General features: G+C 45.2%; 1 protein-coding gene across 1 annotated transcript in view; it reads left to right on the top strand.

Annotated features, from left to right (window-relative positions):
• Positions 1-16,456, top strand: part of GRHL2 (grainyhead like transcription factor 2) — a 103,871-nt gene extending 87,415 nt beyond the window's left edge. The window contains exons 14-16 of the mRNA XM_039527877.1: positions 2,082-2,167; positions 10,767-10,831; positions 12,942-16,456. Of these exons, the coding sequence (XP_039383811.1) occupies positions 2,082-2,167; positions 10,767-10,831; positions 12,942-13,056 (266 nt within the window). The 3' untranslated portion in view covers positions 13,057-16,456. The remainder of the gene's footprint in view (positions 1-2,081; positions 2,168-10,766; positions 10,832-12,941) is intronic.
• The last annotated feature ends 1,215 nt before the right edge of the window (positions 16,457-17,671 follow it).

Consider the following 17,671-nt stretch of genomic DNA (forward strand, 5'->3'; position numbering starts at 1 on the left):
GGTTACAGTTTTTCTGATTTGCCCCTACACACAGCTCACTGTCTATTACTATATCTAGCCTGTCTCTAACATTATGATTTATCCTTTGTAAGAGAGACTGGCTAGATGACATGGAAATAGTGACAGTCAGATGTGATAAGAGATGTTTGAATCACATAACTGAGTGAATCAATGACAGAATTCCATTCATGCCACTAAAACACCATATATTTACAACTCCGTGTTCTATGTACGCATAGCAGTGATTCAGGTTCCCCATGATCCCTGTAATGGATCCTTCGTTCAACATAATGTTCTCTGACAGTTTCAGTACAGCAAAGAGATTTAACTTTAACTACCCTAACATTAACATTTGATTGAGTGGTTTTCCCCCTTTCAGATGTAAGCTGAAAGTTACATGGGAACTGTTTCGAGTCACCAAAAAGCCATTCTTGAATAAGCAAATAGTGTTACTACATGCCACCTGATAGATTAGGCTCCCTACATTTCACTATTACATGGATTTTTAAGGCTTGTACCCATCCCTGGGTGCACTTTATATGGTTCTATAGTTAGATCCTTAACATTGCTAAATACAAGGAGCAAAAACATCACGATCCCCTGAAGCCCACAGTTTTAAGGCAGAGAATGGACAGTGATCTTGACTGCTAAGTATGAGCTCATTTCAGTCACCCGAAAGCCTGGGCAAAGAAGTTGCAATTCTTTCTAATGTGTCCATGTTCACACTTAAACATATTTCCAATGGGAATTAAAGCCAGTGGCACTGGCTTGCTATAGCAAATACCCTTCTGCCTCTGTCTTACAAAGGAGGTGATTCTATTGTAAAATTAATATAATCTGGTGGAAAATACCCTCCAGGCTCTAAGAGTTAAAAACTAGCCTCTCTTTTTTGTATTTCCAATTTGCAGGTACAAATAATGGCTGGTGCAGTTTGTCACGTGGTTCTCTAAGTATCTGATAGAATATGTATATGTGCATGTAATATACATTAATTGATATTGAAATTCCTGGTAGTTTGAAATAAACTGTCCCTTTAGAAAAATAATTATCAATATCTTACACGTCTGTCTAAAAAAGTTTAACCTACTGCAGTTACAAGTGACACCTAAGATTCATATAAGTGAAGAGATTAGACAAAGAAATATGTTTTTCTAATTTTCAGTTTATTTACTTTGTACTTGTGTCAGCACTTTGTGTAGAGTCTTTCACTGTTTCCCCTGAATATCCAGCCAATCGGTCTCCCCTTTTATCTGTGTGGGTGTTTAGCACAGCAAGAGGAGAGAGAAAAAAACATCTAGATCAGACAGGAAACTCTGATTGCAAACCCACAAAAATTGGCAGGGGTCTGAGGAGGAGATTTTCAAAGCCACAAAGGGCAGGTGAAAATCAATGGGAAGTAAGTGCCTAACTGCCATTTGTGCCTTTGAATAACTCCCCTGTAGTGCCTGAAATTACGTTTAACTCATTCTGTGAAATTGACTAGATTTCATTTTGAGGGTGTACATTTAAGGTTGCCAAAATGGTAACATCAAAGAATGTTACTTTTTTTTAAACTTACTTTTTTCTCAGGGTATTGGCTAAAGGCAAATTTAATTTACGAAGTAGACTTGCCTTTTCTGAATTCCTTTCCCTAGCCTTTTGGCTAAAGGTTAGAGAGGTGCAAATCTTATAAATAGGTTGCAGAGAGAACTGGTTATAATTTCAGTCGTTTGATCCCATGATTCAGCCCGGGGACTGAAAATCTACAAAGCAATAGCTCAAATGCTCTTTAACTGGGACTTCCCATATTTCAATAAAACTACTGACTAATCTTAAATTCACAAAAACATGGATTCCTCAAAAATGTAATGTAATTGGTTTAATTTTCTTTGTATGTTTCCAAACTAGCCAATATGCCTCCTGCAAGTTTACATCAGCGTTTACAGGAGACGGTGTTATTTTTTAACAACAGCATCTGGCTTTCATTATTTGTGTTGATTTGTCATTGATTCAAGATTAATATTTGGCTTCCTATTTAATAAGACGTATTTCATCTGCTCAGTTGTCTGTGCCTGCTCCAAATTTGATACTTGCTCTTTCAGTGCTTCTGTATGTGAGGAAAGAGACTGATGAAGTGTTTGATGCTTTGATGCTAAAGTCACCCACAGTGAAGGGGCTAATGGAAGCGGTAAGTATCTCACAACCCTACCTCATTAATCTTCCACTGAAAGAAAAATCTTGAGATTCTCAAAGTATTACTTAGAACACATAGTGCACACACAAAGCCATCCTCATACATATTTAACTGCTTCATAAAGACTTTCTAGAGCATGTCTCCTTATCTGAAATTCACTACTGTCAGCAGGTCAATGAGATAAGACTAATTCGTACAGCTGATTTATGGGTCTTGAGAAACTGAGGTAATTAACAAATGCTTGAAGAAGAAAATAGGGTCAGACTGCGTGTTCCAACATGCCTCCCTATGCAAGAGGGATTCAGAGCTCTTTAAACCTTTGCCTGTAGCAACTGCATGTGTGTCCACTGCTAATGCTTTTTAACCTTAGGATTCTGACTGTGAATATCCCTTTTCCTGGGGCTTTTGTGGGGTTGCTTTGCTGGGGGTGAAAGGATTGTTAATGGTTACTTGGCAAGAGCCAGTCCTCTCCTCTCCTTGATACCTTCTGCCAGCAACTCCCTTTCTTTTCCAGCCTTCCAAAGTAACCTACCTTCCCTTTATGAACTGTCTGCGCCCGCTCTGCTTCTCTGATTTCGCTTTGCTGCTACTTGCAATCCAGTGATCCCTGATCAGCAGTGGATACCTCCAAATTTAATCCTAGTTTGATGACCTGGCACCAGTCAAGGTCACACTGTGAGGTCTGGTGGGGTGCAGGGAAGACCCCAGAGTGGAGAGGGGGATGGGAAATGTCAGATTGCCAGTGAGCTGTGGGTGGGATGGCTGGGTGAGGCAGGGAGGTTAGAATTTAGTTAAGAAGAGAAATGGGAAGGGGACAGGATCACCAACTTAGAGCTTGTTTCCAGGTCCTCAGCTATGAGCACTAAAAAAATACACTGGGACTGTCAGGGTTAATGTTGGGCTTGTTCTTGTATACGGCCCAACAGCAGAGGCCTAGAACAAAATGTGCTGGGTTACAGTCCCCTATAACAGGCCAGTAGCAGGGGAGAACAGATGGCTGGCTAATGAAGTAGTTCTAAGGGCCCTGAATAGTTTGCTGTCTAATTAATAATGTTATAATAGGATCTGTAAAAGCAGCAAAGAGTCCTGTGGCACCTTATAGACTAACAAACGTCGATGCATCTGACAAAGTGGGTATTCACCCACGAAAGCTCATGCTCCAAAACGTCTGTTAGTCTATAAGGTGTCACAGGACTCTTTGCTGCTTTTACAGATCCAGACTAACACGGCGACCCCTCTGATACATAACAGGATTTGATCTTGTTGTTGTAGCTGGGCTCCAGGTGTGTTATAATCAATTTAGACCTAAATGTCCTCTTCATCTCTGTGCCTATTCACTAGGCAATGTGCATTTGAAAAGATAGCAGAAGTAGCTCAGAGACAGAAAAAGTTCCTGTTTCCTGTCCACAGGCGTGGCTGTGGGTTCAGTAATATGTTTTTAGCACTGATGAAATCTAGTCTGGGAGTGAAATGTTCATTTTAGTGATCTTGGACACATTCGGAAAACAAACATTCTCATTGGTAGGCAGAATGGTGGTATGATGGGGAAATCCATACCAAACGCTGTTTATTTGCATGCACCATGTATTCTCCCCACAGTATTTCCAGCAGTTCATTTTATGAGAAGGTCATTTGTATTTTTACACACTCTAAACTCAATAATAAGGTTTGACAGAATAAGGCTCAAACTCCTGAATAATGGAGTGATCCTAATTCAAACTCTGCTTTTGTATTTACAAGATATACATTTTTCTTGTATATCCCACTTCCTGGTCTTTGGCGTTCTCCACATTTTCCATGACACTTGACAGTATTTTCTCAGCCTTAGGGTTTGTTTTATTCTTCTCCTTCCTATCACTTTCCAAAAGAACAGTCAATTTCCTACTCAGATTACTCTTTTCTGGGGAATAGCTACCATCTCAGGTTTCAGAGGTAGGCGGACTCAAAGACATGATGCAAATATTCGTCCTTTCTATGCTTGCCTTTTACTCGAGGCACTCGTGGTCAGCAGAGAACAGTTACACGTATCAGTAGTGTCTCGAAAAAAAGATCAGCAATCACGAAACACTGCTTTCCTGCTGATTGCTGACCATCTGGGGCCTAATTCTGCTTTTGCTTGAGTTGATTTTAAATCAATGTAATTCCATTGATTTCAATAGAGTACTTCCAGAATTACACTATGTAGGACCAGAAGGGGCCATTTGCTTTATTCTAGCTGCAGAGGGAAAAAATCAGGCATCTCCCAAGCAGGGAATATCTCTCCCATGGTTACTAAAAAGTAACAAATGAACCTGTTTGGACAAAAATTGGAATATAATGGGTCAGATGTACTGTCTGAGTAAACTTCCCCATGGAGTCAGCTGTGCTGCAGAGAGACGGCAGTAATTTTAACTCCCAGCTAGGGAGGAATCAAAACACCTCCCAGCCAACCGGCCATCCTGAACTGCATGCTTTGTGGGCTGTGCTGGTAATCTCCAAGACCCCAGTGGAGCAGGGGGTTGGGGCATGGGAGGAGGACAGGGGTGTAGGCTACAGACTCCCAGAAGCAGCAGCATGTTCCCCCTTTAGCTCCTACATGGAGGTGCAGTGCCAGCTAGCAGGGTGGGTGCAAGGATGTTTCGTGGCCTAGGCGAAACTTCCACCTTGCGCCCCCGTGGCAGCTCTTCCCCTCCCTCCACCCTAAGGCGCCCCCCCTGCAGCAGCTCCCCACCCCCCCACCCTGAGATGCCCCCCCCCGCAGTAGATTCCCCTGCCCTGTGGCGCCCCCCTCCGCCCCCCCGCAGCAGCTCCTAGCAGCCCGGGGAGCCGTGCGGCAGGTCCCCGCCTCAGCTCACCTCTGCTCTGCCTCCTCCCTGAGCACGCCGTCGCTGCTCCACTTCTCCTGCCTTCCAGGTTTGCAGCGCCAATCAGCTGTTTGGCGCCGCAAGCCTGGGAGGGAGAGAAGCAGAGCGGAGCGGTGTGCTCAGGGGAGGAGGCAGAGCAGAGGTGAGCTGGGGCGGGGAGTTCCCCTGTCTGCTGCCCCCCCCTTACTTGCTGCAGGCGGCCCTCCCCGTGGCCCCCTGCCCCAGCTCCTTCCACCTAAATGCCGACGACAACTGGGGCGGCCGAAGATCCAGCCGCCGCAGTTGCCGTCAAAGGACCTGAAATGCCGCCCCCCAAATGCTAGTGCCCTAGCCGACCGCCTAGGTTGCCTAATGGGTTGCACCAGCCCTGCCAGCCAGGCAGTTCTGCATGCTGCCCCGTCCGCAGGTGCCATCCCTGCAGCTCCCATTGGCCATGGTTCTCAGCCAATGGGAGCTGCGGGGGAGGTGCTTGGGGCTGGGGCAGCGTGCGGAGCCCCCTGGCTGGGAGCCGGAGGGGAGACATACCACTGCTTTTGGGAGCCATGGCACACACGGAGTGGAGCAAGCCCCTGACCCCGCTCCCCAGCTGGAGCACTGGAGTGGGGCAAGCCCCAGACCCTGCTCCCCGGCAGCAGCTCGAGGGCTGGATTAAAACATCTGATGGGCTGGACATGGTCTGCAGGCCATAGTTTGCCCACCCCTGGAACAGGGATTGGTGGAGTGAGGAGATATAATCCACTGCACAGGCAGGGGGCAGGCTGCAGGAAGAGAAAGATTAAACAAAAACAACCAAAATCTCTAAACTAACATCATCCTCACAGCTTCTCCCTTTGTGCCATGTCTTACGTCAATTTACATTCAGACAGCAAACTCCTCTGAGCAGGGACCCCGTCTTTCTTTATGTAAACACAGAGGGCGCTATTTGTGCTTAACAAATTAGTAATAGAAAGAAAGATGTTTAAAGATAGTGTTTTAGGCCAATATTGGCCTATGTGATATCAACAGATCGCTTACTCAAAAGACTATAAAGTGCCAAGGATATTTTTTAGCTATTTAGGAGTCTCGTTCATTGTTATAGTAAAGAAAGGAGAGCTCCAGGGCCGGCGCTTCCATAAGGCGACCCTAGGCGGTCGCCTAGGGTGCCAGGATTCGGGGGGCGGCATTTTGTGCGCTCCCCACGGGGCACACGGGAGCTTCCGATTCCGTTCCCGTCGCGCCGCCGAAGAAGGACCTTCTGCCGACGTGCCGCGGAAAACAAAGGCAGGCAATTGAGCAGATCAATGACTGCCGCTGTCACCTGCGGCACCAGCAGGGTCCATGTGGGCCAGTTAGTGCACAACATGCTAGTGCGCACTAGAATTTACATGCCTCTAGTGCGGACTAACATGCCACATGGACAAGCCCTTAGTTATCTGAGGCAATTGGCCAATATTTTAAGGGTGACCACTCGAACTAGGAGCAATGAGATGAAATACAGGAAGGGAATATGAAGGCTGAATGTTAGGATAATGTTCCTAACAGAGAGGTCTGTTCTAATGTATTATAGTCTCCCTGAGGGAAGGGTAGAAGTCCTATTATTTGGGTTATTTATAATGAGACTGGTGACATCTCCAGAGAATATTCTGCATACTAGCCTGCTTTGGAAGGATCCCTACTCCCAACTCTCCTGCTTTGGAAGAGGGTGTTAAATGAGATGCCCTGACAGTACATCTCTAAATTCTCTGATTCTATAACAGGACTTTAGGATTCTAGCACGTTTGCAGTGGCTGCTCCTTTTCAGAGCCTTCTGAATCAGAGGCTTTCCCATAACCCCGCTCTAAGCCCTGCCTCCATAGTTTACTATTCTAAGTAGTTGGCAGAATCTTTAGTGGTTCCTCAGAAATGTGCTTAACTCAATCAACTTCAGGTATTTCCCAAAGCCCAGTAATCCGGACACGTTATATAAATCCTGCACCTGCCCTAGGGTTTGGCAAACAAGGCATTCCCCAAAGTATCTCCTAATAATATACATAGAATGGGACATCCCAAACCACTTGCAAAAACATGTGGTACGTGTATCTTAGGTCCACTGAGGCTTCCCAGGAAAGCTTTGCCTTGGTATGTGCAGTATGCTATGCATTAGCTGCTGTCGAACGGCCTTGGGACAGGAAGATTTTTCTTTTCCATGTCTGCTTGACGTTTTCAATAAACATTGCCATGGGACAGAGATACAAATTCAGCAACTCTTTCATGTAGCTGTGTTAATAGCTTGTTAAAATAGTGACATTTAAGTCATCATTAGGCTTCAGAGTCAGCTCCCCAGTGAGGTGAAAGGGACAGTCCGTATCTGTCACACACCTGTTAATTGAGCCTGTCTGCAGACTCAGGCAGACATTGCTGCACTACTTTACATTTGAGTAACATGTTCAAGGATTTCTTCCCAACCAACAGGGACAGACTCTTAATGCTTTTTTTCAAATGAAAGTGTAGACTTGGGAACACCTGAGAGCAGCAGCCACTTACCTGATATTATCTGACCCCTGGTCACTACTCAACAAGGATTGCGGGATTCTGTGTTTCTCCAGTGCCTAGCAAAATGGGTCCATGACTCGAGCTCCTGGGTGCAACGGTAATACAGATAATAATGGGGAAATAAAAGGAGGAAATGGGAATTTAATGCCTGGAAATGGCAGCTACTCTTACGGATTCCCTTGCCTCTTCTTGAGTTACAGTGACAGGGCAATTTGCCTTGCATGTACTTTTAAACCTCCCCCCTTTTAGCAATCAGACTTCGACACTTTTTCTATCACTTCTGGTTTTCATTTCAGCTAAATTACTTTCAGAGTTTCACCTTTTAGCCTTAATCTGCTGTCTCTCTTTCTTTCCTCCTCTCCCAGACAGTATGCACATCTATAGGTATGTTCCCCTCTTGACACTTGTAACCACCCTGCCTCCTTGGAGGAGAATAAAAAGCGGTGAAAGAGCTTTCCCGAGTAGCAATACTGACTGTGATTAGTTTGATGAGGATACTCGCTAAGCCTCCAATACTGCAATGTGAGCTACATGCCCGCAGCAGCCCACCTGCTTCGATCACAATGCAGGATTGGAGTCTAACTTTGCAAGCAGTTACATGCTGTTAACTAAGGCACAAACCTCACCTCTCAAGCCTTCTTCACGTTAGCAGAGTGTTAACTGGTTTTTAATGCAAATCAGTTTAGAACATCTTCACCATCCTTCTGTGAACAATGGGCCTGGCCCTGCAAGCTGCTGCATAGGCCTGGGAGATACTGAGAACCCCCACTCCCATGGAAACCAGTGGGAATTGAGAGTGCTCAGAATCTTGCATGATCTTTTCAGTGTTACCCGTGTCCTTTCTCTCTCCTATCCCTCTTCATGTTTGATAAACCCACCTGTTATGTTTTGTTTACGTTAGATTGTGAGCTCTTTGGGACAGCGACTGTGCTTTACTACATGGCTGTGAAGTGCCTAATGCGATGGGTCCTTGATCCTCATGGAGACCTCTTGGTGTTATTGTAATACGAATGCTAATATGGGACCAGGCCTAGCATTAGCACATCCAGCCATTTCCAGAGGCAATGAACCATGTCAGAGCCATGATTGAGAGCACCAGCCTGACAAAGCACAACCCTAATAAAATTGACAGTTGGCAAATTTCACATGGAAACCACACTGCCAAAATTTAAACTGCATCACATTCCTTATGGGAAGTGTGGATGGCACCTGAATCTCTTATCAAATCTCCCTGATCTAGTCTTGCGGTTCCTACCAGGCCCATTGTCAGAGCGGCCAGATACAGCCATTTGCAGTGCCCAACACGTTTTATTGGTCCTGAAAAATCCAGGAATTATACTATATATTCTTGAGCGCCATCTGTTGGTGCCTTATCTGTTAGCTTCTACACAACACCCATCATTTCCAAGCACTTCTCAGATAAATTAGATCAGTCTTTCAACGTCCCTACAGACTTCCTAGGAGGCTCTGGTCATGACCACTCCTTGATGTTAGGAAGCCATGTTTTGATTTTTGTAGTAGCATTTGCCTTTACTTCTGAGACTGCCTTTGGTGCTGGAGTACTGGGTATTTGTTGCTCTTCATTCTCCATTTCACAGCAATTATTCTCATTGAGCTTTTGAAAACATTCCATTTTCTCAAAGTCATGCTGAACACACACACACGCACACGCACACACACCCTACCTAGGACTTTCTAGTGGCTGATGTCTGACAGTCTTTACTCAAAATGAATTTTTAATTGTGCATTTCACATCTCTAATACAGGCAGAGAATGAACTATTTAGTTGCAACATAATTTAATTTCACCTGGGAGAAGGCAAATAGTTTGACTGGATGCTTGTGGCGTCCTCTTGCCTGGAACAGTCTGTGACAGAGACACTCCCTTTGACATAATTATTTTCCCTTTTGGAACAATCTGCTTTTGCCCTTCCTTTAAAGGAAAAAAGAGACACAGAGCTCCTCCCCAAAGAACGAAGTAATAATTCTGAAATGAAATTGGTATAAGATTGATGAATACTGGAATTACTATCTCGGTAAACATTAAATGGGTTTATCGTGGCATGAGTTATGCTGTTATAATGAGCATCAAAGAAGTTACCAGTGAACTGCCACCTATGCAAAGGGCTGCCTAAAGCATTACAATGGAGTGGATTTGTCCTTGGTAATTTCAGTTAGCTAAGATGTCATCCTTCAAAAGTTCTCTTGTACATTCTGGTTCACCCATGGACACATCTCAAGAGATGTTTTTGAAAGCCTTCTGGTTTAATGAACTTTTCTGATGTGCCTCCAGGGCTGCCCAGAGGGGGGGCAAGTGGGGCAATTTGCCCCAGGCCCTGGGCCCCGCAGGGGCCCACATGAGAGTTTTTTGGGGCCCCTGGAGCAGGGTCCTTCATTTGCTCCAGGGGCCCCAGAAAACTCTCGCGGGGCCCAGGCCCCTGGAAGCTGCTTCTGCTCCAGGTCTTCGGCAGCAATTCAGCGGTGGGGGGGTCCTTCCGCCCCAGGACCCGCCGCCGAAGTGCCGGGGAAGACACCAGGCCCCCTGAATCCTCTGGGAGGCCCTGTGTGCCTCAGGGAGTCAGCCTATAGCTGGTTAAAAATTTGAACAAAAAAAGAAATTTGATGAAAAATGAAAATGTGCATACATTTTTTTCATTGGTTAACCAGTTCTAATCCAGGTTGTGGGTGAGCCAGTGACAGCCCATCTTTCATTCTGTGGTTAAGGTGTCCCTGCAGACTTGTGCTCCAGGAATGGATGCCAGGAGCATAAGCTCCCTGCATAGAAAACCACCACTGTCAGCAGAATGAGAAATTGCATTTGATTATACGGAAGGTATATTAATGGCCTTGCTAAATGCGCAAATGTGACCAGTGACAAGAAATGTTAACTGCTGGAGCAGAGCACTAGGAGGAACTCTTAAACTGCTTTGCTGGGTCGCCCTCAAAGGTGATTATAGTTACCATGTTTCTTGGTGCTGGACTGATGAGTGTTTTTATAAAAATCTAGTTATTTAGGATTATCCCTCTCCAGAGCACAACAGTCTTCAGTTAGGCCCCATTGTCCATGAAAGTAGGTTGGTGGTGGCCCTTTTAACATGGGAAATATATATATATATATATATTTGCTAAAAGCGTCTGCATGAGTTGGTGCTTCAAGATCTTATCCTAAAGGTACAGAATGTTTTTCCTATTCCTCGTTTATCTTTAATTCTTGTTGTTGTCGTTGTTTAATGATTTCAGATATCTGAGAAATATGGGCTTCCAGTAGAAAAGATTGCAAAACTTTACAAGAAAAGCAAAAAGGGGTAAGAGAAAGTAAAACCTTAACTAATCATCATGATTTTTTGGTACAGTAGTGCCCAGAGACTGCAGCTAAGATCATGGCCCCATTGTGCTCTGTGCTGTACAAATACCTAATAGGAAGCAAGTCCCAAACCCAAATAGATGACAAAGGGTGAACAATATTGAAAAAGTTGATCTCTAGTCTGTGTCTGGAGCACGTAGGTTCAATATTTATGGACTGAATGAATCATAGAATCTCAGGGTTGGAAGGGACCTCAGGAGGTCATCTAGTCCAACCCCCTGCTCAAAGCAGGACCAAACCCAACTAAATCAAAATGGGGTACAGCTGGGTATCAAGCCCATAATGGGGTGAGAGCAGAGTCCTGTGCAGAACATATAAGTAATCTTTATGATTTACTGGCCTATTGGTTCTCCAGCCTTTAACTAGTGGGTGCATGCAGAATGGACTTGACAGGATGTAGAGTTTCCTGGAATAGTCTATGGCCCCAGAGCTGAAAGTTTGACAGGGAGCAGGTAGTTGAGGGACGGGCAGAGCTATGTTCAATATTAGAACATTAGCTCAGTAACTTTAGACCTTTTACAATGATTCAAATGTACCAATATTTTAAAAACAACCAACCTCCCACCTCCCAAACCTTAATATCCTGAGTTCCAATGTTTCCTTTGAAATAATGACAATATTCTAGTAACATCATTTTAAATTAATTGGCATCTATTTACAGCCTTAATTCTACCTGAACAAAGTGTCTGGGGGGGAATTTCGATGGCTTCCAAAGAAATTCCAGTTTGCTTTTTAAGTCAGTTTCTTCCTAACACCATATTCAGCTGTTACGTTTCTTAGAAGAAGCTATTTTTGTCAAAACAAACGAGGAAACATGTTATAGTCTCACCTTTACGCCAGCCCACCACATGTGATGTAGCTCAGGCTTCACACCCAGCTACAAATCATTTCCCAAAGATCATTGACTCACCTAGCAGTAACCCTCCATGTGTCTATACAGCAGGCTGGGAGTAGCAAGATGCATTTGGGCAGCCCAACACCTGTGCAGGCAAATATGAGCTACCGGGGCAGGGAGAGTGGGGAAGCTTTGTTAGAGTTGCAGGATGCAGAAGCTTTGGCTGTAGCTCTACTTCCACGCAGTTTATAAACTCCACAGATGTCCTGCCCCTGGCAGCTCTCTTTTGTCCTGCAGAGCTTATAAGTACTACAGGAGACCCAGCTCTGGCAGCTTCCTCTAGTCCAGAGGCTATAAGTAAAGAAAATAAAACCAACTAAATCCATTCTCCCACCCCCACTGAGATTTCACAGTGCATGGCCGAAGGAGGGAGTGTGGGAGGGGGCTATTCTATTCTCTTCAGGAAGTGGAAGAGATTTCATCAGTGGGACTCTGAAAGAGATCGCTGTATGCAGGGCCGATGCAACCATTTAGGCGAGATCGCCTAGGGCACTAGAATTTGGGGGGTGGCATTTTCTTCGGCAGCGACCGCGGCGGCCGGATCTTCGGCCGCCCCGGTCGCCGCTGGCATTTAGACGGAGGGACCTGGGGCAGGGGAGCGCGGGGAGGGCCGCCTGCAGCAAGTAAGGGGCGGCACACAGGGGAACTCCCCGCCCTAGCTCAGCCCTGCCCCGCCTCCTCCCCGAGCATGTTGTGGCTGCTTCACTTCTCCCGCCTCCCAGGCTTGCGGCGCCTAAGCTGATTGGTGCCGCAAGCCTGGGAGGCAGGAGAAGTGAAGCAGCGACAGCGTGCTCGGGGTGGAGGCGGAGCAGGGGTGAGCTGGGGCTGGGGGGGTGCTTCAGGGTAGGGGGTGGGGAGCTGCCGCAGGAGGGGGCACCTGAGGGCGGAGGGGGAGCTGCCATGGGAGGGGGGGCCTCAGGGCGGGGGCTCGGGGACGAGGGAGGGCCCAAGGTGGAAGTTTCGCCTAGGGCGTGAAACATCTTTGCACCGGCCCTGGCTATATGTCCCTTATAGCCTCCCGCCCACGCAGTTTGGGGTCAGTCAGGATTAGGCAGCGAATACACCTAGCCAGGCAGCATTGCTTTGGGCAAGTGTGCAGAATCTTCCCCTTGATTGGCCATGTATGTAAGAATACTGATTTCTTCATTTTCACCAGAATCTTGGTAAACATGGATGATAACATCATTGAGCACTACTCCAACGAGGACACTTTCATCCTGAATATGGAGAGCACTGTGGAAGGCTTCAAGATCACGCTGACTGAGATCTAGCCCAGCTCAGGGCCCTTTCCTGAGGAACCACAGCATTTCATCCTTGTTGTGAAGAGGAACATTCCCCGGGACCCTGGCAGACTTGTCGACGCTGATCAGAGAAGCTGTTACAAAAATGCATTGAAAATGTTGCCCACTCTGTTATTCAACACTAAAAACAAACCGTGACTTGATTCTGTCAAGCAGGAGGCCACACGTTCACTTGACCCCTTATTTATTGCTCCCCCCTCTTCAATGTACAAACGATTACCAGACCAGTCACCCCCGGCTCATGTGAAATAGCAACTTTTGAACCCAGATGTTAAAACAGCACAAGTGCCCGCTAAATGAGGGAAAGGAATTGTATTGGTCCAACTTGGGAAATCTGGTTGAAATCGCTTTAACGATAGCCCCCTCCACAATCAGTTGCCAGAAAATCTGATGCTACTAATTGGTGCAGTGCTAAAGATGGGGAAAGTGGCCAACTGAATTCACCTGCTCAAAATGATGCCTGTTGCTCTGTAGTGCAAAGTCTTGCCAAATACTCTGGTAGTTCTCCGCATGTAGCAACGAGGACGTGTAAGTAAGGCATTCATCTATATTGTAATTTGTAAGTAAGCTGGAAAAAATACCATTTTTAACCTTGTATATAATGTTTATAATATGCAATAATATATTTTAACCTACTGTACATGGGCATGTTTACTGCCACTGCGGTTTTTTGTGTTTGGATTAAGGGTGAACCGAGTCTCTCCTCTCCGAGAGGTTTAGATTTCTGCAAACTGCTGAGAGGTGAGGCTGTGCTGGGAAGCTAATATTCACATCTGATTCATGGGTTTGGTTCAGTATTTATACTGGAATATTTACAAGTATCAGGCCAAATTCCTCCCAGGTGTAACTCTATTAACTTCAAAGGGCTAAATTTGGGGATGAATTTGGTCCATTGCTTCTAAAAGTTGAATGCACTCAATTGTTTGGTGGTTCTCTTGGTGTGTGTCTTTTTTTTCTCTCCAAAATCCTTTCCTTTCTGCCTCCATGCTGGTCCATTTCAGTCATGTTGTTGCAATGGCCACCTGCAGAAATGTTTGCCCAGGTTAATGGGCCTGATTCTCTCTTGCTTTGCACCTCGTGTTGTCATTTCCATCTGTGCAAAGGTGGGTGTAAAATGCTGCCAGTCTGATCTGGTGGTATTGTTTTAACACATGCTTTGTACAGATGTAAGCTCCCAACCCTGTACTCACGTATGTAGTCCTATTGACATCAATACTTGGCAATAGTAGTTCAGCATGTACGTAACCATTTGCAGGACTGGAACCCAGGCACGGTTCAGGGGAGACTCAAACCCAACGTATCCAGAATCTGCTTTTTGCTGTATTTCTGTCTGCACTGTAGATCTTCTATTTTTTTCTATTTCCCCTCCCCAGCTGCAGCTTGCTCTGCATTAAGTAGTGCTGAATGGTGTGTCATGGCCTTTTCATAGGAATCTGGTGGTATTTGAATTTGGCTTTTGTTTGGAGCAAAGATCTACCCTGACTTGGGCCAGATCTTTATTTCTGACTCTTCATAAAAATAAGTGAATTCTGGCAGGTTAGATTCAGGCCTGGGTATGATGCACAGTCCTGCTGAGTTGTTGGATTTGTTCTTGTATTTTTCTTTTTTAAATGGAAGAATTTTTTGGGATTCTAAGACATCTCACAAGGGCCCAGTGGGGCTACTCATGTACTTAAAGTTAAGCCTGTGAGTAAAGGTAAACAAGCATATGAGCCCTTTGATATCAGGCAAGCTCTTTTATCTATTTTACCCATCTGTGGCTTTTGATACTAGGCTGTTTAGCAATACACATCAATTTGGCAGATGTCAGTGGGGATTCTGGATTCACCACATAGTTGACATAGATAAAGAAAGGCTCAGCAAAACCTGCACATGGAGCAGCAGCGCTTGGGTTAATAATGGACTTTGCATTCCCTCCCCCAGGAATGTGTTTATTCCTTCTTGCCTGCATAACTGATACGATATGAATGTCCTGTGGGTTGCAGTGTGTCCCACTGTCCTGGAGCACTGCTGCTTGCTAGCTTAGGACGGGTGAGAACTGCTGGGTTTTAGGAAATGTGAACAGGGGTGAGACAAAATATCTTTCTAATCCCAGGCTCAGGAGCTGCAGCTTGTGCACAATCTGCAAAAGGGAAGGCGCATCCAAGATTAACTGAAAAGATTTTGTAAAATACACTTTAGAATAAAATGTTTAGGATCCCATGACAGTGACAGAATGGCCAAATCCTTCTGGCTTTACTCACACAGGTAGCCTTCCTGAAGCTAAAGACCTCTTTGGATTTGGCCCGATATAGAGACAGGGTTAACAGTGACGAATATAGCTACATTAAGCAAATCTGCTAGTTGTTTCTTCTTCAGCGTTACTGATCTGAAGTTTAGGGGCTCCAGCGGATGGCATCACAAGCACCTAAAGCCATACAGAGAACACAGCTTGCTGCCCTGCTTTAGGTTTTAGTAACAGCATGAGTTGTAGAAGGAGAACCACAGGACCCTGAACTCGCCTTTCAGGGCTTTTCATCAAAAGGAGGCGTTCAAGTCACAGGAAGGCCCAGTGCCAGTAACTCACGCGCCTAGAACAATGGGAGAGCGCCTCTGTCCAGTCTAAATATCCATTACACATTGGGTCAAAGGCTTCAGCTGGCCTGGAAAAATCCCATGCATTTATTTACATTCATACTGGTTAAAACATGTATCTGTCATCAAATCCTATGATGAATAACGTAGCTTACATTTAAAATGTGCTCCTAATTTAAATGGGAGTGAGCTTTGGCAATGGTGCAACAGAGGACAAAAATGCCTGTGTTAGCTTGCTGGGTTGGGTTGTTTTTTTTTTGGCACTTTGTGGTTATTGGTTTAAAAGAACAAAAATCTCCTCCTGCAAACGAGGAGTCCTGAATATGAACGAGTGGAGTCCGAAAGGCAGCTGGTGCATGGAGCGCTTTACACTTAAGGGCAGCTTAGTGTTTACAGATGTTACACTAGTTTTTAAACATTCCAACAGGACTGTGCGTAGAAGCTGTCCCACAAAAGACCAAAGCTATAATGCAAGCAGTAGTACTTCCTGAGCGGTCAGTGGTTCGTTTCATAAATTTGTTTGTATAGCCGTCCATTGAATGCCTTATTATGAAAGCCAAACTATGCAATAAAAAATCTAAAGTCTGATGCGGCTCCAACATATTTCAGCTGCTTATAGCCCAAAGCAAATGCATAGAATTGTAACCCCTGTTTTGAAGGCTACATTTTTTGTTGGTGGGGAAAGGGCGCCTCCTCCTCCCCCTCCCCTTTCACCCCCCCCCCCCCAAGATTAGTGATAACTACTGTTTGGTGAGGTTTGGAGAATTTTTGCCACTGAAGGGCGCACACACACACACACTCAGAAAAAAAATTGACTTTTCGTTCTTGTGTGTATCTCCTGCGCTCTCTTCTCTTGCACAGTGTGTTGAACAAGGAACTACAGATGATATTGTTTCAGACACCGTTCCTGTTTATTTTCCTCTATTTCATGCTATGGATTGTTTAAAAGTTGCAGATTGAGTGGAACTGATGGCTTCAGTGCTATCAATAAAAACGAAGCTGCACCGCTGTTCTGAATGCAGCACGTAGTGTGACATGGAACTGGAAATGAATGCTCTTCCTGAGACTTTTAAAGTGTAAAGTATGTAAAATGTTTAGTCCCTTCCCCACTTCCTTTAAATTGTGATAAGATACAAACAAGTGTGTTTGTGCCAAATTTTGTGACAGCCCCTCTCTCTGGCAAGCAAGGAAGCTTTATGTATAAACAGTGTGCGTTTATATTAAGGTAATAGCTCATGTAACTTAATAGTGTTGTAAATGGGAGAGGGGATTGCTAAACTATAAATACAGGTATTTTATTTTTTTGTACATTTTTCAGAAGGAAAATAATAAATATTCATATGTAAGAGAGACTGGTGTCCAACAGGTTCATTGGTATATAGTGCATTATTAGGTACTGTTTTTCCATTTCCTCTTTGTGTCTCTAAGAAACTTTCCAGAAAAGTAGAAGTAGCACTTATTATGAAGGACTCAAGAGGGGCTGATGAAAATACCCATTACTCAAGCGCTGGAGTCAATACTCGTGTATTTATAAGTAGGGACTGGAAGTCACAATAGCAGCTGTATTTCATGGGAAGCAAAGCACAGTCTTACACTGGTGTAGTGTTTGATTCATGCACTGAGGCCCCCCATGAGTTTCATAAAACAAAGGCAGCGAATGTGGGCTAATTGAATGGGGCACTGCCCCAAGCTTCATAGCAAACAGACGCACATTTTCAAAGCTGATTGTCATGCTGGATCTGCTAGGCAGGCGACTCCAACTCCCATTAACCCTCCTCCCCTTGCACTTATCCTTCCTCCTGGCCAGGTGGGAGGAAGGACTCTGACTAGGAAGGGATTGGGCAAGCCTGGGAGCCAGGAGCTACAGAGAAGCGACATACTGAGAGGAACTCCCAGGAACTGTATGCAGAGCCTGTGCCTGCCTGATGTTACAGCTGAATGCAGGTCTCTGGGGGACTGATAGGACAGCAGCAGAAGCTGGGCAGGGAGTCAGTGCAGCAGAGCCCCAATG

This window comes from Mauremys reevesii, linkage group 2 (assembly GCF_016161935.1).
Source record: "Mauremys reevesii isolate NIE-2019 linkage group 2, ASM1616193v1, whole genome shotgun sequence".
In the NCBI taxonomy this organism is placed as follows: domain Eukaryota; kingdom Metazoa; phylum Chordata; order Testudines; family Geoemydidae; genus Mauremys; species Mauremys reevesii.